This window comes from Haliotis asinina, chromosome 5, assembly GCF_037392515.1.
Source record: "Haliotis asinina isolate JCU_RB_2024 chromosome 5, JCU_Hal_asi_v2, whole genome shotgun sequence".
In the NCBI taxonomy this organism is placed as follows: domain Eukaryota; kingdom Metazoa; phylum Mollusca; class Gastropoda; order Lepetellida; family Haliotidae; genus Haliotis; species Haliotis asinina.
This window is the reverse complement of record NC_090284.1, coordinates 72,110,605-72,131,744: the sequence shown is the minus strand read 5'-3', so window position 1 is coordinate 72,131,744 and position 21,140 is coordinate 72,110,605. Positions and strand designations below refer to the sequence as shown.

The following is a 21,140-nucleotide window of genomic DNA, read 5'->3' as shown; positions in this document are numbered from 1 at the left end:
GTGACAATGAAAGACAGGTTGACATGTATTTCCCAAGATAGGTAAGGCAATCCTGTTGTGGTTGTGTGTAACTAGCAGGTGCTCTGTCTGTAGTATTGTGTGCATAACATAAGCTTTCTTATCATGGCGCATTCCTACACTGCTACTGTTGTTATAAGGAAATTATTTGTGGTGCTATTCTACTATAACATCATTACAATGGAAAACAAGATGGACAGCTTACACTAGAATATAAAGTACATCTTCTTTTTCACTGTAACACCTTAAACTTTTGGATGTGTATATTTGAGCATGCTCTTTTTGTATTGATTTCAAACATTATTACTCTACTATTTCAAATTTTGTCTAAGTCTAAGCATGGAAACAATTTTCTTGCTATATCTTAGCAACAATGTCGGTTTAAAAAAATAGAAAAAGAAAAAGCAGGAGTACCTCCTTTCAAATCTATAATTGGTACATATTTGTTAGATAAATTCAGTAAAATTTAATCCAATTTTTAAGAATTTAAACACTGACTCAAAATTGTGTTGCAGTATTTTGTTTTGGCAGACAGGCTAATCAAATCTGAATACTGCTTCAAGAAACCAGATGAACTTACTTGATGTTCCTAAAAGCCCACAAATAGTTTGTCGACAAGTGTTGAATGCTTCCTCAATGGGTATCTATCTAGGGCAATATGACTGTTATACAATGACGTCATCAAAAGGATTGAGGCCTGAATAAACACTGGGTTAAAGACTTGCTAAAAAGTTTCTGAACTAACTGTGATCAATGAAATCTGACAACTATAGTGTAGGCAAACATTAAGTAAGTACTGTATATATCTGCTACCGTAAATACCCCAATATGGGATTACCTTACTTGTGACTTCTTACCAATGGCCATGGCCATGAAGGATCAGAGGCACTCACAGCAACATGGAGAACACAAGAAATGTGTCACATAATTATACAGTGAGATCTGCAGGTCTGTGTTTGTGAATCAGAAGGCCTATGTTCTACACTGAAAACTTCACAGATACTTTTCACGTAGTGAAACAAAATATGACAAAAAACTTGTAAAGGAAATACATGAAAATACACTATTCACTCACTCAGACACTCACTCATTCACTCACGAACACAATCAAATATTACTTTTTTAACCTAGCAGTCACAAAAGTCATGTACTCAAATGAATTCAAAACCTTTAAAACCAATTTATAAGATACTTTAAAATAAGAAAAAGTTTCACACATAATCTGAGGCTTGGATTATAAACAGAACCATTGTGTCATCAACAATATCGGCCAAAAAAAGCAGAACAGACTTGGGTATTTTTTGCGGTAACTACAGTCAGTAGCCATCTTGAGAGCTGCGAGTCTATCTGTCAGTATCTGTCAACATGTATGTTTGCTCACCATCATTGTCAACATCTTGGTTTACAAGCCCGTCCATCAAGAAAGCCTCTTATACTATGTTATACTGTGAACATATACAGCGCCATCTCTCCAAATGTAGGCTTTAACACTTACATGCTAAAAAACCCATAGAGAATAGAGGCCTTTGGATGTGCAGTGTTAGCTTATGAGTTCACTGTGAACAAAAAGTCCCTTCCCTTTTCAAGTTTGGTCGCAGAGATCAAAATGGGTTAAGTGTAAAAAGAAGTCAGCTTGTTGATTATCGTATGAAAGAACAGTCAGATTTCTATGCATCATGGTAAATTTTACTTATAAAGACAGATATCATATCAGTGCATCACCGAATGGCTGATCACAATTTAAACAGACAAGCAAACCAGGCAATATAAAAGTATTTATATTTCACCCTTGGGATCTAATTCAAAAGACAGTGAAGCACCATGAAGATGTGCTTGGATGAAAAGACCTAACATTAATTTCAGAGCCTGTTTACTCAACTTACATTTCTATTGAATTTAATTCAGAGTACACATTGCAGCTGAATATATTAGAACAGGTGAATTATGTATTTAAAACTTGCATGGTCATCCGACAGTCACACTGTTACACACAACAGTAATTTTGAACTGTTAATGTCACAATAAGCACTTATCACAATCCATCCCATGTAAAGATTGCTGTTACTATGACAACAATGTAGTATTTCAGTGTCCCAGTACAGCAGCACAAGTGGGCAGAGACAATCCTGGTGTACACCCCACATTCTGACGACCTGACCAGGCTACATTCCTGCCCATCAACAGCACTAATGAACTGATGTACAAACTTGTGTCTCCACACCTATCAGGTATAGCCACCAGATTGATCTACTTGTGTCCTCATAATCAGACTCTGTTACCTGTGCAATACCTCTCACACCTACTACACCAAACATAATGTGTCTTCAACGTATATGTCCAGCGTGACCAGCCATGGCATAGCGTAGCCATAGGCTGACTGTCACATATGTCCTTTAGCTCTGTAACACTGTCACATGAGGTCCTGGGCCCTTCTTCTCGAAACGTTTGTAGCCCTAAGAATTCTTAAAGTTGCTCATACTCATAGCCAATGTGTTAAGAATGGACTTAAGAAAATTGTAGGGCCACGAACGTTTCGAGAATAGCTAGCCTGATGCTAAATATGTCCTTACATGATGTCCTAATACTAAATGTTCCTTATGCCTGTAACACCCCTATATTGTGTCTGATTGCTAAATATGTCCTTTTGGTCAAGACACCCTTACATGGTGTCCTAATGTTAACTATGTCAGTTAGGCATGTAACACTCTCACATGATGTCCTAATGCTAAATATGTCCTTTTGGCCTGTTATACCTTGACATAATGTCCACATTAACAAACATCCTTTTTGTATGAAACACCTTCACATGACGTCCCAGAGCTAAATATGTCCTGTTGGTCAAGACATCCTTACATGACGTTCTCATGCTAAATATGTCCTTTTGGTCGAAACAGCTTCACATAATGCCCTTATTAAATTAGGAGATAAACATCATGTGTTGGCCAATTTCCGGGTGTTATTGAGTATTTGAAGCACGGGAATGCATTTGGAACCGACGGCGTCAGCCGGGGGTTTCAAATGAAATATTCCCGTGCTTCAAATACTCAATAACACCCGGAAATTGGCCAACACAACACGTAATGTTTATCGACATTGTAAACAAAAAAGTAAACCAAAGGGGTTTTACTGTCTGCACTCATCTACATCGAGTATGAGTACAGCAATAAAGTGTCATCAGCTGGCCGTTTCAGCTGGTTCCCATGGTAGCCTCTGGAGTTGCTCATTTGTGACGTCATTCTAACTTGACGTCACAATATGATTTGAAAGACGTCACCACTGTTGATGACACAACAAAACAATTGTTTACGTGTAAATACGCAGTGAATAGTCTTGCAGTTTCCGGGAATCTAACACCATTTGATCATGTTTTTCAACCAATCAGATTACAGAACACAGTGACTTTTGGTTTACAATGCTAAATATGTCCTTTTGGTCAAGGGACAACCTCACATAATGTTCTCAAGCTAAATAAGTCAGTAACACCCTCACATGATGTCCTAGTGCTAAGTATGTTCTTTAGGCATGTAACACCCTCACATGATGTCCTAGTGCTAAATATGTCATTTTTGGTCTGTGACATTTATTTGTTTGTCATTTAATGCAAACTCACGGAGAAATATAATCTATGTTGGAGAAATATTTGTTTCTCGACCAGACAGTCCAGTAACTGCCATCGAAAGTACTGATCTGGGCAGTTGGAACATAAGCGGCAACTGGACATGTATGTACCAATTGTCAGTGAGCCATTACTGGTAGTTGCCTTTGATAAGCATGAAACTGAAATCAAACCAATTAAAGGTGGCAGTGTGTCAGTTCAGACTTGCTATAGGTACATCCCCCAAGTCAGCCCATGCAATGCCTTACATAATGATGTTGTTTCTGCATACTTTAAAAACAAGAAAATGATTTGATCAAATTGGGCAGAAGATGAAGAATTTGGCAAAATAAGTTTGTTTTACATTTTATAAATTTTCTACATGTGATTTTCACCTAAACCATTTTAATCTGAAGGTGATGAGAAGCTGCCTGGTGAGAGTACAAACGATCTCCATCATTGTCTCATGGTGTTGTTGTTGGTAAACATTAACCTTGCCACCTTTCACTGTCGCATCATGGGGGAAAGAAAACATTGCACAATGTCAGAAGTTTGACTTGAGTCAGAGAAATTGACATGTTTTTGACAGGCCACTCCTTCTGTGAAGTGTTGTCTCCATACCACACAATTTGAATGCTGAGTCATATTTTCCAAGTACAGACATTAAGATAATGTAAAATACATGTGTCATATTGTACTGATTAATTTCCACAAATAAAGATTTCAGGACAATGAAATAACAAATTTTGATAATCTAAAAAACAAAACTGATTACAAAGAGGAAAGTTCATCAATTCAATTCCTTTCCTAATACAGATTTCAAATAATTTAAATAAGTCTGCATTACAACATGGCACAGACTTGTGACATACTGCTACAAAAGATATTGTGTATGAACTGTGACATCAAAACATGACACTGCATAAGAGCAAATGACATGGGAGAAAATTTATCTTTACGAAATTTTCAAATCTTTGAAGGTCATTTAGAGGCAGAATGCACAAGAAAAGCAAGATTTATGGATGTCAACGTCCTTATTGTGAATAGCATGCCATTTTGGAGTGTATGCTTGCTTCGTCATCACATGATTGTTGTGTTATTTACAATACAAAAGCTGACATCCATAAATCTTACTTTTCTTGTTTTTAACGAAAGATATTATTTGTTGGAAACAAGCTGTATTTCCAATCCCAGTGCTGCTATATCCAGTATAGTAACAAATGTATATAGAAGCAATTTTCACTGTTTGTTGCACCCACAGTCTGCACATGTAGGTTGCTTGCGTGATCTGAACCCTGGGCTGTGGTCATGACTACCTGTTGTCGAGGAAAGCAGGCCAGTCTTATATATAATGAATGTATTAATCAGTGTGTACAACGAGCATCTCAGCAGGCAGTCACAGGGCTGTCTCTACAGACAGAGCAAATACATTCAACACAGTTAGCACCCACAACCATAGCACACAGAACCTATTCCACTTCAAAGTCAAAGATATTATATCATCTTCAAGATCCATACTTGTAAGAAATTTCGCTAAACCTCTCATTAACTTGTAAAACAAATATTAATGACAAAAGAGAAATTATTCCATCAACCTCTGTCTGGTAATGGAAAGGTACAAGCTTTATCGATCAAACTGACTTAGATTTACAATCTATTGCAAGGAAAGGTGTAGATATTGTACTTTATAAACAACCCTCTCAACAGCATGTCAAAAAAAATCTCCTGACTTTTGTCATGCGTTCAGGTTTTTCTGATAGTCATGTGTCCATGACAGGTAACTTTGAACCACACTGATTTTACTAAAGTGTTTAAGCAATATTTATCTTATTTATACTAATCCAGATATAAGACTTTCAAATCTGTAAACCTCATCCAGACAATCCAGCAGATATTGTTATCAACCATCCATGAACTTGGTTAAATGGTCCCAAAATAGGAAACCTTTGTTTTCTAAATATCAGATAAAATATGTGCATTACATTGACAAAAAGATAAGAAACATTTCTCTAGTGTCATTATCCTCTAAAAATCACAATCATTTTTTGAGAAAAATTTCTTAAGAGCATTATCAAATTGAGATATCCGAACTTGGCAATATTATACCAATCCTAGAAATTCACACACATTTATGAAGATCTAGGGTCAAATATTGGCCCCCGATATATATGGCTGCAGTCAAACAAGGTGAAGTAATTATTTTGACTTATATCCTGGACTATTCTGCCAATGTCAGATGTTGAACTAAACAGCAGCCATCTACATACCTGCTATCGTCTACTATTCATGGTAAGTAATATCTTAGGACAGATACATACAAACTCAATTACACTGTAGTTATAAAGCTTTGGTGTATTCAGGACATGCCGATCAGTCAAGCTCGTAGTGGTAACTGATGTGTTGTACCTGTGTTCATGTTCTGTGCCAGCGGAGACCATTACCTATCGGTCTGAGATATATATCAAACACTTGTGTGATAGTGCTGGGAATACTGTCTGCATTATCTACCCAAACATGCAACAGGTGTTCTACGTTCAGCCATACAAATGTCAAATCACTAGCTCATACAGAGGTCATACAGAGTTAAGGTGACTTAAATTTGTGATCAAAATGATTGCACTAACATTGCAACTTGCATGCATATTAGTGTGCGTGTGCGTGTGCATGTGTATGTGACTTCTAGACAAGACTAATGACAAGCTCATAGTGACAGTCCACTGAGATAATGTGCTGCAGAGTAACATGTGGGCACCCTACTCACACACAGTGTCCTAACCCAGACTCACCAGCAGTTGTTCTGTTCCCTTAATGCTGAACACCAGGCAGGGTAACAACAAGACCCATAATTTAAAATCTTGCATGGGTTTGAAGATGGAAGATGCCCTATCCACTCTTATGACCAAAGAGGTGTCCTAAACTGCTTGTATGTCCAAGCTCAAACTGGTGATATAATTACCTTTACGTGATGGTCAACAGTGCTTAATGAGACAACAATTAGAAACAACCACTGAGTGTGTCACAAGGGCTTGCTGTATAACTTAAAGTTAGAAAATAGTGTTTTCTTGAATGTGTACAGAACAAAAACAAGTAAATCAGATATCCCTGAAAACTGTTGATGGATAGCATGCGAACTTGAAGATATGTTCTTAACCTACATGCAAAATATGTACGTAGGAAGGCAAATCGTTATGATGTTACTAGTTCACACGAAATACTTGTCTGTTAAACTGACACCCTGAAAACACAAACCAAATTGATGGCATTCAACATCCTGCATTATGAAATGCTCACAAGAAATAAACATTATCAGTTTTTATGAAGATCAAGTCTTTCTCAAAGACATATCTTCAGTGATATGAAACTTATCATGAATAAGCATTGTGTCTGTATTACTCATGGTGGTAATTTTCCAATTTATTGCACCACTTGTGCACACTATTGTAGTATGTGTTACAAATATATACCTCGTATCATGCACCACTGTTAGTTGACAGGAAAGATCACATACTTTAGTTACCTTCTCCTGAGATACAAACATATATTACCATGGAAAGCACAATATTGTCAATATTTTAAGAATCTTTTCAAAAATGACTAGCTGTTGTTTTCAACACCATCATAATAATTATCAGTTTGTGTTTTGCCAAACATCTTTCCTGGCCATATGTTTAGTTCACCCTACAAAACATCACTGTAGTCAACCATTCATGAACAAATCATAATAACTGACCACTTCAGGTATGGGGGTAGGTGGGTTTAATTATGGATAAATGTCCATCATTCAGACCCTTTTGACTACATTACAATTAAACGATCTATTTTGTTTGTAAAAGGAACATAAACAAGTAAATATAATATCAAATTTATGTCATTCTAAAAGTGCCCACATACAAATTTTTATCATTTTCTTCTAACGACAGTAAACGAATCAATATGTATGGCTGACTATTGTTTTCAATGATAGACAATATCTAATTTCAGTACATGGATAGAATTACTTACATATTGAAGCAAATGTTTGTTTCATATTCTGGTCTGGAAACCTAAGCCCTGTCTCTGTATTGAATCGTGTACATAACGACTGATGTCACCAGGCGTGTTCAAAAGACACTACATCTACCCGTTACGCCCAGATTTGGCAATATCTTGACCTGTTTTACCAGTAATGCTTTATCACTTGTCAGAAACTCTAAATACTCCCTACTCTTTTGGGGCTCTTACCTGAATGTTTCCTTAAAGTCAAGTCATGACAGGGTCGCTAATTATTCGATTACACTGGGAACCAGGCGGGGATTATGTGTACCATACAATAGGTATAAGATCTACATTCACGGTCAGTAATCACCAGCAAACCGCGGTCGACTGACTGCTACCTGTCACACCTGATTGAACATTTCTCCTCATTATAACGCGTTTTGTAATATACACATGTTTAACACTCTCCGGGTATATATTCCCACATAGTAAATGGTAAATGAATTGTCCTTAACTGAGGTACTAATTGTCGCAAGCGCATTTCTGCACGAGGATGATTTTCGGGTACCTGTTGGATCAAGGCGAGCAACAGACCGGCCCAACCCGGGTGTGTGAGAGGAAATTCCTACCTGTAGGTCTCAGCACAGGTGTACAATCCGACAAAGTTTGTGTCCCACAAATTGAAATTATGCCTGTGCCGTCTTATCACAATGTTTCCGAAATGTGAAAGTTCCGAAATGTAATATCCTGTCCAGGGAGTGGCCGGGCGCGACTTTGTTTTCCTAAATTCGCCGTTTAGCCTACTCCAAGGTGTTCGGTAAGACGAAGGGTGTCATGAATAGTCATGAACATATCCGGCTTATTCATTGGTCGAAGTAGGAGGTCATGGAGGTCAACCATCACGCGCCAGTAGATTATGTATGTTTACGTTTCTGAATTGTTCTCAGTGGAATGCAGGGCGTGTAAAAAGATTGTGTCAAGTTTCAGCTGATTTTTGCAAATGGAATAAAATCTATTTGACAAACATGCCGGCCTACAGAGTCATATGGCTGGGTTGAATTATCGATCGTCCCATTCCCGTGTTCATCCATTGTCACCGACTATTAACGGCTGTTGCTGCAATGTTGTCTCTGTAGACGGAGGACTATGCGATACATTGATTGACTGGCCAAAGACAAAGTTCTGTGCTGACATTTGAACACGCCACATCACAGGAAAACGGCTGTTTCCAAACTATCAAATCGGCGCTGTTGAACTGGGTGTCAGTCAACAAGAATCAAAGTCGAAATAAAGAAACAACACAATTATTGCCCCCAAAGGTATACGTTGCCATTACATTGTTGATGATTTCCTATTCACTTTAAAACAACTGTAACGTATTGGCGAAACTTTTCATTAACCTATTTACCGCAGATTCTTCTAGATACATCTAAATAAAGATGTGACTGGAAACTGTAAGAAGTTACTGGATTCTTGTATATGTTATATTTTTTAAAATCATTTTGTAGCTTCATATATATACGTGAAATGCGACCAACAGGTGTTTGTCCACTTTGTTCACTGGGCAAAAAGTGGATAATTATAACTAAAGTTTTACGTGAAAAGCAGTAATGATCTCACGATACAGTTTATTTGGTTGGCAATGAGGAGGCGGCAGGACACCATGTATAGTACGTTCTAACTTGAGATAGATAAGAATATTTTTTTAAATGATAGACATTTGAAAGTTTTCAACTCAAAGATAGATGCTGGGAATAACCGCAAAGGTAGGTTTGGCAGCTATCCACTACGAAGACCAATGGAGTTATCTCCCCTATGTTCACTCTAACTTTGCATGTCTTCAGTAGTGATATATGTGATGATCAGTCTGATAGTTTCACGTATCAGTCTCCAGGGTATGAGCGTTTAGACGCAGCAGTACATAAACACAATGGTTCTGTTGTTTATTTTGGCTTTTACATTGGGACCAGCACTGGCCAATCAATCAGACTTTACGACAATTGGACGGATGCGATACACGTTCTGTCACGCTTCGTGCTACACCGACATTCTCAGCATTGTACACCACGTGATGGATACATATGTCTCATTAATCATCTCGTGTCACCTGATAAGAGGAGAAAGTCAGAAGCTAAAACATTTCTGTATACACGTATTTATGAGAAATTATGATGAAATGAACAAACTAAATACTCAGAGATCGAGCGAGTAGTACGCCAGGTTTCTCGTGTAAGCCCAATAGGTTGCAAAACGTAATATCTAGAATTGAGGGCTTGCCCAACTTTTTTAGAAACAATGTGTAAACCCGAACTTTTTCTCATGAAGGTAACTATGGACCTCGCGAACAGAAACAGGTGGACGATTGTAAGGAACAAGCAACTACACGGTTTTATTGCAATGTCAGTTGATGTCTGCAATAACCTCCCAATACATTCTTGTAAATCCGTTGTCAACCTGTACTTCACGACATGTCAGGTGACATCACCCGTCTTAGGACGCAAAACAAAGATCGTTATTTCTTAAGTTTTTTCATGCTGGAAAGATCAATGTATTTATCGTGTATTATTTGACAAAAAACACTGTGATGAAAGCCAGATAACGTCAATGTGTTTTCTCTTGGTCTGACGCAAGTTGTCAGTCCTTGTCCAAATACCTGCACATTTCACAGGTATGACATGCCTGATTGCCCTGACGCACAAGTAGGTGTCACCTAGTGCATGTTTTATAGCCCCATCTACTGTCGCGCTAGCCAACAAGTGAATGCATGACGTATTGCCGAGGGGGTAGGGGGAGGAGACGGCCGTCACGCTCCGACCCTCTTTAGCGTGGAAGGGCAGGTTTGTCCCACCCTCCCTAGGAGATGACCTCTGAGCTTCGACCTGTTCGTCATTACGGGTCACGACACACAGGACAGACAAGTGGTCAGCGTTATGGTTGATGTACCCCGGAGCCTGTTCCGTCAGTTACATGCACGCAGATCGACACGTCGACGTGTGCATCCACACGTATGATTGAACCTTCTGTTTGGTAGGACAACGTCACGGCCTTGCCTGGACGTCTCAAGTGGATTTTCTCACTGAGGACATGTTCTGATGATGATCATGTACCGCGCGCTTTCTGACAATGCGTATTTCGCACACCGGCCCTCCAGTCCATTTAGTGTTTGATGGAAAGAATTCTGATTTGACAGAGAGATACTACAACCTAATGAGGACGTTAGGGTTGCATATTTGAATTAGTATGATTTTTTAATTTGAAAATAATTTGGTATATATACATAATTATATCAAGCACGCATGCTGTTTTCGCCTTTTGCTGGCGTTAAATTCTCGTGCAACCTATTTTATTGACTCACAAAGAGTCAATGAGTGGCACTCCCGGGTTGACATCTATGTCATTGCTGGAGATCATACAGGACAAGAGGTTAATTTCCTTTCTAAATACTCTATTGTGATTGGTTAATCAACAAAGTCATTCAGAGGTATATAATCACGTTATGGTAGAATGGAGATAAACGTGCTGTGTTTAAAATTGAAAGGAATATAACGAAATTATAATACATTGTAGCTCTAAATGTTTAGTTTAACTTAGATTTTCCAACACTGTATGTTTATCTCCTAATTCTACCATGATGTCAGTAAATACATGATTGAGATTGGTTAATTAAAGTCATTCAGCAGTATATAATCACGTTATACACCACTGATTCACTGATTTTCTAACGGCAAATAGTTCGTTTTAAACATCTGAATAACGCGATTATCGTAGAATGGAGCTAAACATACTTTGCTGGAAAATCAGAGGTACATCATATACAACGGAATTATAATACCTCTGCTTTTTAGACACATTCGGTTATAAATCAGATTTAGAGCTATTAATAATACATATACCTCAATAATACATACCTCTGATTTTCCAGCACAGTATGCTTGCCTCCCAACCATGTAGAGTTTGCCGCACGACAGTTACCTGTAGCCCTGGAGTTTCACTAGTTGCCGTGTTCAACTCTGAAAGGGTTCACTAATCTGTAGGTACCTGGAATGGAACTTTGTGTCTAAGTAACACATCACCGTAAAACCACGGGTACCTACACACGAGCGCAACTGTGCTTATACATTTCTAAATTCAAGTGCTCAGAGACAATAAATGTCTTGTGAAGTCGAACGTTCCACCCTATCGCATATAGGAAAGAAACCCAAGGTCTATGGATACTCAACGTATTTATTGCAATGGGCGCAACTTCTAAAATGCCGTTCAAAGAAGACCTCATACAGGAACTCTGGGGCTAAGGATTTTTCCAGTGGTTGTATTTCCATGACCTCTTATCCGTGACTTTCATCCCTACAATTAACATACGCTATTTGTGTGTGTGTGTGCATGTGTGCATGTGTGCATGTGTGTGTGTGTGTGTGTGTGTGTGTGTGTCTGTGTGTGTGTCTGTGTCTGTCTGTGTCTGTGTGCTGTTTTTTTCCCCGAGTCAGATCTAACGTTTTCCGCGACCTTTATTTCTGTTAGCGTCTTTACTATTAATATGCTTCAAATATACTTGCAGAACATAGAGACAATGTACATGTAATGCATTTTGATTGGTAGATTTAGATCAAGTCAGTTCGATGACCGTCGTATGGACAGAAGGTCGAAGCGTATGCTTTGTGATTTCGAATGCACTTTTTGCTGTTTATACACTGTCGCATACATTACTAAACCGATATTTACCATGCGTCTATCACAAATAACATGTATTGATTAAATCAAAGCTTACTTGTCAATGTGGATTTACACGTTAAGTCTGGCGAGAAAATGTTTGATGTTTTATTAATTCCGTTCAGTTGCGGACCAAAATATTGACATAGTAATGAACTTTCCGCTTCACAACACTGTTTACAACGTAGCTCTTAATACATAGGCCCAGAATGAGATTATTGCATTCTGCTATGAAGACAAAATTTGGCATGTATGAACTACATTGTTAAATATATGGAACATAGTTCCATGTTATGTGTTAGTGCTATTCATGATATTATGAGGGTCGGTGGGGTAGGTCACCGACTTAAGCGATCGACGATATGGGTTCGGTTCTCCACGACGGCACAATGTAAGAAGCACATCTCTGGTGTCACCGGCCGTGATATTGCTGGTGTCACCGACCGGCCGTGATATTGCTGGTGTCACCGGCCGTGATATTGCTGGTGTCACCGGCCGTGGTATTGCTGGTGTCACCGGCCGTGATATTGCTGGTGTCACCGACCGGCCGTGATATTGCTGGTGTCACCGGCCGTGATATTGCTGGTGTCACCGGCCGTGATATTGCTGGTGTCACCGACCGTGATATTGCTGGTGTCACCGGCCGTGATATTGCTGGTGTCACCGACCGGCCGTGATATTGGTGGTGTCACCGGACGTGATATTGCTGGTGTCACCGGCTGTGGTATTGCTGGTGTCACCGGCCGTGATGTTGCTGGTGTCACCGGCCGTGATATTGCTGGTATCACCGGCCGTGATATTGCTGGTGTCACCGGTCGTGGTATTGCTGGTGTCACCGGTCGTGATATTGCTGGTGTCACCGGCCGTGATGTTGCTGGTGTCACCGGCCGTGGTATTGCTGGTGTCACCGGTCGTGATATTGCTGGTGTCACCGGCCGTGATGTTGCTGGTGTCACCGGCCGTGGTATTGCTGGTGTCACCGGTCGTGGTATTGCTGGTGTCACCGGTCGTGATATTGCTGGTGTCACCGGTCGTGGTATTGCTGGTGTCACCGGTCGTGATATTGCTGGTATCACCGGCCGTGATGTTGCTGGTGTCACCGGCCGTGATATTGCTGGTGTCACCGACCGGAATATTGCTGGTGTCACCGGCCGGGATATTGCTGAAACACTGCTAAAGGCGACGTAATGCTGGAAGGCAGGCACTACTACTGGGAACTGCAACCAACCACATTTGCAGGGATCTCTGACCTAGGGAGTTGGGGAATCATCTGGTGTCTTTTCTTAGGTATATACTGGTATATACTATTGTCTCTCAACTCACATTGCACCTCTAGTTAGAAGAAGACCAGAACGTGTGGCCTAATTTGGCCTAACTGTTGGGGTGAGAAGAATATTGCAGTCAGTGTCTTTACTGCCCTAATCTCCGTGTCCTTGTATTATACTACCTTAGATGTGATAGAAGTACTAGAATTTCTACTTCACTAAGAAAGTGAAATCTACATATAACATGTTACATTGGACCACTTTCTGAACGGCACTGTGGAATAATGCGTTAGACTTGTACTGTCACTCTAATACTGTTGCAGTGATATGTGTTACATTGCAGAATTAATAAGTTATATATAATACAGTTGTTGTGTTTCACACATTGCTTTGCTGTTTGTTGAATTTTGTTTATGGACGTAATTCCGGTTAAACTTTGGAATCAACTCGTAACACGCCTTTGGTGGAATACACGCAAGGTGGTGAAGAAATGCCGGACTAAGTGTCGTCTATACCTGTCGATATTGTTTACAGGAGAGTCTGCAGGAAGTCTGCAAACACCTGCATTGATGTTTTCCATAATGTGCGTACACACACATTATTATATGTTCCAACTAGCTGACCTTGTCGTGTATACTTGTAAATCAGCTATACCAGAATCCCGAAATGGTTCATGTACCACTGGTTGTTATGAGTCTACGGTATTTATATCTACATTAATAAATAGTTTATACATTGAGGTAGACGATCGGTTATTGGTAGTCATGAAACGTCGGAAGTGTAGTGTCATATTGCTCCTCTGACGATCCCCCGCCCGTCCTGTGGGCGACTGTCTGTACCTTCAATACTTGCTCGTCGATATGTGCTTTGTTTGATCACCGCAAAGACGACGATGATATTAGTCACTTGGTGGTAACCCGTGTTCTCGGTAGCAACATGCGCGTGGAGTAGGCGTTTCTAAAAATACACAGTATATATAGGCGGGGTATCTAAAGGTGGTGCGTCACATCTCGGGTGGAGGGACGTCGGCAGCAGACTTACCCGGCATTGTGAGGCGATAAACCTGGACGGAATGATGAGTTTGTGCGCAGTGTCAGTATTGAGAGCGTTTGTTTAAGGTATCATGCGATCACTAGTCATGTCTAACCACGCCACCTAGATACAAGCAGGAAGCCAAATAAACATCGTATAGAACATCAAACAGGCATTCATCATGTATCAAACATTGTAGACCATTCCTTCAACGTAAACTCCGTCTTATTTTCATCGACCTCTGTTCCCTAATAATCAGCGATTGCACCCCAGGTACATTTAGCAGCAAGGCAATACTGATACAAGTCAACAAGTTATCTAAATACGTGTAAACACCAATCCCATCTCTCAAATAAATAGTTTACAACTCGTATGCCTATATCGCTAACACTCACATGTTTTAAATAACATAAATTTATCATTCATGACAATTGCAAAGGACTAAAAATATAACAAAGGTAGACAGTATACAAACTCTGTTAAACCAAATCTGTGGAGCCAGACTTTGAGTAAAAGAATTAGAGGCCAATGGTAACCTTGTGATAACCATTATGATAATATGACGTTAGAACGATCTGCACGTTAAGCATATATGTCTACTGTAAACCAGTAGGTCAATAGTGTGAACGCATATCAACGCCGCTGGGGGTATTTCCACTCTGTTTACTCTAGGAACTTCCATACAGTTACCTGACCACGCAGATAGCCGATATGCTCATCTAAATAGTAACTTGCCGGCACAGTAGTTCGAATCTTTGTTTGGACATTATTTTGTAAACAAAAAAAAACATACACTTCTGCAGTCGTATACTGTTTTTATACGTTATGATTAACTTTTGAACGAAGTCGATGACGAAATGACTGTTTTAGAAAATTCTACCATTACTCGCTATCCTAAACACCTGATCGAAACCCGGTCAGCCAAACTATTTAAAGGTGCGTTTTTCACAAAACATTGTGTTGAGGGAATAGAATTTTCTAAATTACTTATTTCCTCACCAAATCCGTTCAAATTTGAAATACATGTCAATCATAAGATATATATAAAAAAACAATATATGATTGCAAATTTTAGGTTTTTAGAGATTCGAACCCCTGTGATTGTTGGTCTCTGCATGATATACCTTGCAGGAAAGCATCTGTCCTCACCTACCCTTGCATCTTTGCGGGAGGCTGTAGTTATATTTGTGTGGTAGCAAAATTAGAAATAAATAGGTATATATATTTAAGGTTTAGGGGTGAAGTGTCGTTGACCTGCAGAGTATTGCCTGCTGACATGAAACACCATACACCCTCATATAAATTATACAGAAGTTATGAAATAAAGCAAAGAAAGCAGGATAAAATCATAATTGTGACAAAAAAACATCAACTTACATTACCGACCTTCCCGCACTGTGTACACTGCGGATAATAATGATCATTTGAGACCCGCCCTGTTAAAGTACATAATCCGTTGCTACTTATAACAAACCCTTACAAAGAAAGCCGATGTAAACAGGGAAACACCAACATATGGTCTCATCTTCAAAGTGTACAAGCACATAAAAACACCATTTAGTATGAGTCAATACCTAATCTTGTATCTGCACACATGAATGTTCTCAACCTGCACGTGTGTCTGGCTGCGTTCCTTCTATTCCCCTCTGCTCGGGATGCCAACTTTTACATCTAAACTTTCTGTCATTGTAACAGGTATACGCCAGATTAACGGGGGTTCCCTTTGTACAGCATGTAATACTTTACATTCACCTCCTAGCATCCCTACTCCTGATCATAGGATGGAGCCACAGATTCTCCTTGTATGCAATACCTAACTTGTCAGTACTGATCTCGTACTCTGTTCTTACCGAATCTTAACATACCAGTACCATGCCTGTACCATGTACCCAGTCGGTACCATACCAGTACCCTAAAACACATTCCAGTGACTTAGCCGTACAAAATCCGTACCATATCAGCATCCCAATTCGCACATACCTATCCCTTACTGTACCATAAACGTACCCTATACGTGATAAGCCAGTACCATAATCCGTACAATACTCGTGACTCTGTGGCACTCGGACTTGGACACTTGGACACTATTTCAATGAATCTGACGAACGTCACCCCTTCAGTTACTGACTGGGATGGCCAACAGGACTTAAGGTAATGAACTACCGCACCCACGATTTAATTACAGTGTAGTTTCAATGTACGAGATGACAAACACATTAATCTGGGGAGAACTATAATGATGGCTCGACAACTGAAACATGTCTACAGGCGTGGTGGAGAAGGGAGGTAGGCGTGCCCCTCACTTTAAATAGACAGTTGACAAAGTACTTAGTGACAAACATATTTGTATTAAGTGAAAAGTGAATTGCCGATATCCCCAGGTAGGAAAATATGTATTTCCAGATATTGCTACAATCTCAGACCAGAGTGTTCCTTCAAATGGACCAGTCCGTCTCCAAGACGCTGTCCACAGTGGCCCTGTGTTGAACATCTGGTTCCAGCATGGCCTTGATGAGGTTTTTGCAGGTGGCTGTTATAGGGTGAAGTGCAGGAAATTTTATGCCTCGCTGCAGCTGATGCTGTATCATGACGTCCAGATCACTGTCGTTGAATGGCATCCGGAAATACAGCATGCTGAAATTACGAAATGATTGTCAGCAAATACCCTGTGCTCATGTCACATAGTAGGGCGATATCAAACAGAGAGCTTGACCGTATCTTACGTAAGTGGAAGATAAGTCTTAGTATTATGTGCCATTGTCAATTCAACGTTTTACAGGTACTGCTAGACACATATTAGATGATCCTGCGCACTAAACGCATTTGTGACAAGAGAGGCGGTACAACGAATTGGGCGAGTACACTTGGTTGCTACAGGCAGCTTGACGATTATGCACGTGCAATACATGCTAACCGTGACATGAAATCAACACCGCATATTCCTTCGAATGATAAGACTGCAATTTCAGGCAAAACATACTGTATTCCACGCTAACCTTTAGTTAAGACGAAGACAAATAGATGACTGGGGCATTGACAAGCATTTTAGATATTCAACAATTTTGTTAAAAAAACCCAGGAAAATGTCATTTGCTTCGTGAAATGGATCGGTGGTCCTAAACATATTTGCTCAGTATATTGTGTTGATTCAATTCGTTGGGATTGTACCTGTTCCCAAATCGAGTGTGCTATAACAATTCATGCGTGAAACGCACGGGGAAAATGAACTTCTCGATATTTATCAGACAACCTGTCTCCCTCTTGTTTCAAGTGGATCGTTCTGTGGGGTGTCCCCAAGTATGCAAATTGGGGTCATTTGACAGGTCGTGGATCATCTTATGTGTGTTTACCAGTAAATAATCACACATGTCTGGTGATGCTCAAACCTGGTGCTGTAGTTGCAACGAAACTGATCGTCATATTATACGTCCGCTTCTTCTGATCACCAAAGCCAAATGAGTCATCCACAGACTGCTCTTTATAATGACCTCTTAACAAGTTTCTTCCTGTCATAACGCCATGCTCAGAAATATTCCACCTATATGACGGCGACCTTTAAATACATGTAATCCAGCCTGGATAACCATACAATCCAGTGATTGATATAATGAGCAACGATCCGTACTCTGCGGTGGTGACATGCACCAAGTATTCTTGATCAGGTGAGTTATTTAAAGGCCTTTCACGAGACGGTTCCCGGAGACCAATACTAACGTACAAACCCTACGGGATGTTAGTGTATCGTAGTAGTGACACATAAATAAACCCCTACAGATGCCCGTATGATTATGTCGAGTTCTGAGAACAGTATGCGCACCAAACAATCTACTGGAACTACAGTGGAGACTGCTACCTGTACAGAATGACGCCAAGGCTCCATACATCTGCCGCCATGGCGTCATATGGACCATTTTTCTGAAGTACTTCCGGTGCTGTGTAGGGGGCGCTACCACAAAATTTCCCGCTCGGCACCTTCTTCCCTTCAGAGTCCAAAATCCTTGTGCTGAAACCGAAGTCGCACAACTTCACTCTCGTCATTCCGCCACACCGAGACAAGAGGATGTTGTCCAGCTTCAGATCTCTGTGTGCTGCACCGTGGTGGTGACAATACTGGACGGCACGTGCAGTCTGAAGGAATATCCCCCTTGCCTCCTCCTCCTCTATCGGCCCGTCCTCTTGTAGACGCTCGAGCAGACTTCCGCCATCTGCATACTCCATCACCAAGCAGTACGACGTCGGGGACTCCAAGATCTCGTGACACTTGACGACGTTCTCGTGTTGTAGTGACGGAAAGATCTCCAGCTCCTGTGGGAGGAAGTCCTCGAGGTAATCCTGGGGACACCTCACCTTGCTGATGACCTTGACTGCACGTGCCTCCTGACCCCGATGTATTAGCAGGACACGGCTGTAAGCCCCCGCGCCAATCTGACGACCGAGAGAGTACCCCTGGACTTTCAGGGGATTAAGATCATCCTCGTCCTTCTGACCAGAGGACGCTGCATCTGACGACATAGGAGTCAGTCTGGTTGACTGTCCGATGTCACCTGTATGTCCACAGGAACAGGTTTCAATACTTTAACTATACTGTATGAGTAACGACTGGGAGGTGTTTCCCGATTTCAGGTACACAAGTTAAACAGGAATTTATGTGCAAGTAGTGACAAATGCTTGGATTCCTATTTGTAACATTAATAACATCACAAATAAATCAGGTTTTGTCTACGATTAACGTCCGCTTTTGTATCGGCGGTCTAGTTAACTGAACTAAGTTATTGTTGCTTTTTGTTGTTGTGTAACATCGCATTATTCCAACACTATCACGGTAAATAACCGCCCGAACAATTCAGTTAAAAACATCTTGAAAACTGACCTACACTTCTGGAGCAGTAAGTAATGTTTTCGAGAAGCATGGGTTGCTGAAATGATTTCTAATTTGATTTAGGTACATATTACCCTAAACAAGAAAGACAAACATGAGGTTGATATATTGGAATGTTGATTTGCTGATTATGAGAGGCATCTTGAGGTGTAAATAACTTACCGCTTTCATATTAATGTGCGATGTCTGAAAATGATCTTCTATGTGATGCGTCACCGACACTGTGACGTCACAGCGGACTGACGTCATAATGGGCTGTCAAACCAAAGAGGGGTATCCTTGAGCATCCTTGTCAAGTCCTCACTTCATCTATCATGGGTTTCGAACACAGCACTGATAATCAGTCATTTTGGCATTTCATCGTCATTTGTCTGACACCAGTAATATGAACTATACAAAGTTCAAAAACAGGTGTTCATTAACCACACATTTTTGGTAGATGACAAAGCTCATGTGGTATTCATCTCTAAGGATGATGGTCACAGGTCACATTTGCCCTTTCTGATAAATGAATGGTATTAAACCAGTAAAATGCCAAGTAATGCCAAGTATATATAACTACTATGACGAAAGAACGTAACTTCACGTTAGCGAGTTACAGCAGATGGAAGTTAATCTGTAAACACTTGAACACGACCTGAACATTACAAACACCTAAGCCGGAGATTTCACAATGAGATCACAGGCAGGTTGTAGAACAGTACGGCAACTGAGAACAAATCCAGTTGACGCAACAAGAAAACAACGTTTAGCATTGTCATTTATTTCTTATTTTATTATATGTTAAGTGTTTCCTTACTGTGGAACGTAGTAGCTACGGTAGGGATCAATTACACGAATACTTCGCTCACCAGAGAAGGACATTATGCATGATGTTCACGAGACACTGTTATACAGATCTACGGAAATATTAGATTAGCGAAACTGTAAGGTCGTGGTCATGTAAATCGAAGCACTGCATTTTATGTAATAATGTATATCAATGGTTTAACAATTAACAGTGATTATCGTCCATGCTGGTCAAAGACATAACTCCGTAGGATGTTTTTTGTCTGACTGGAATAGACGTCCATGCTGGTCAAAGACATACCTTTGTAGGATGTCTTTTCTGACTGGAATAGAAAGTGCTCAGTGGCGCCGTCCCTTCAAGTGACGGCAAGAGCATGAGTCTTACCGTAGATACGCGCACTCCATTGGTGTTTTGTCAGTCCTAAGGAGTGTTTCGAAAGTATCGGAGTTCCAGCACGATATGAAAATTTAAGCAGGGCATTTTTGAAGTTAGTTCGTCACGTGAGGTTAAAGTTTTCTTACGTATTATAAGGGCGCTTCAAACGGCCAGCAGAAACCTGACTGACCTAAATTCATGTCATATCAGGCACTAATAACCTAGCTAATAGCTAAATTCTAGTGTCGTGCTTTATGCATAACACCTTCAAGTGATGGCGTTTTACATATTTGAATGTACGTATTTGATAACAGAGACCTTTGAAGATATACATTGTGTAATTTGAAATGCATGCTGTCACAGGAGGCAACTGATAGGATCTGGTGACTGCTGATGCATGTCATCCCAACTGTGTGGATAAGTGTTCATAACGTCAGTCACTGGTTTGTAAGTCCATCTTTAGTTATCTAATGAATGCATACAGATGAAACAATGCTGACTTCC

At 40.2% G+C, this 21,140-nt stretch overlaps 2 protein-coding genes across 5 annotated transcripts in view; both read right to left on the bottom strand.

Annotated features, from left to right (window-relative positions):
• LOC137285205 (unconventional myosin-XV-like) overlaps window positions 1–8,452 on the bottom strand; it is a 116,593-nt gene extending 108,141 nt beyond the window's left edge. For 3 of the 4 annotated variants that reach the window (XM_067817470.1, XM_067817471.1, XM_067817468.1), the window contains exon 1: window positions 8,218–8,452. The gene's annotated coding sequence lies outside the window, so the exon portion shown is untranslated. The remainder of the gene's footprint in view (window positions 1–8,217) is intronic. The other variant, XM_067817469.1, reaches the window with a different exon arrangement.
• An 8,517-nt stretch (window positions 8,453–16,969) lies between these two features.
• LOC137284722 (testis-specific serine/threonine-protein kinase 3-like) lies at window positions 16,970–19,104 on the bottom strand. The gene is made up of 2 exons (XM_067816641.1): window positions 18,446–19,104; window positions 16,970–17,226 (listed from the first exon to the last, which is right to left on the bottom strand). Exons 1-2 carry the CDS (start codon window positions 19,102–19,104, stop codon window positions 17,028–17,030), a joined length of 858 nt encoding a protein of 285 aa, XP_067672742.1. The 3' UTR covers window positions 16,970–17,027.
• Between the last annotated feature and the right edge of the window lie 2,036 nt (window positions 19,105–21,140).

What these genes read in the sequence shown, in the direction of transcription:
- LOC137284722 (XM_067816641.1), bottom strand. Translation starts at nt 19,104, where the DNA reads ATGTCGTCAGATGCAGCGTCCTCTGGTCAGAAGGACGAGGATGATCTT. An exon ending in CTTGGCGTCATTCTGTACAG is followed by an intron (nt 17,227 to 18,445) that starts GTAGCAGTCTCC and finishes TCGTAATTTCAG; the next exon opens with CATGCTGTATTTCCGGATGC.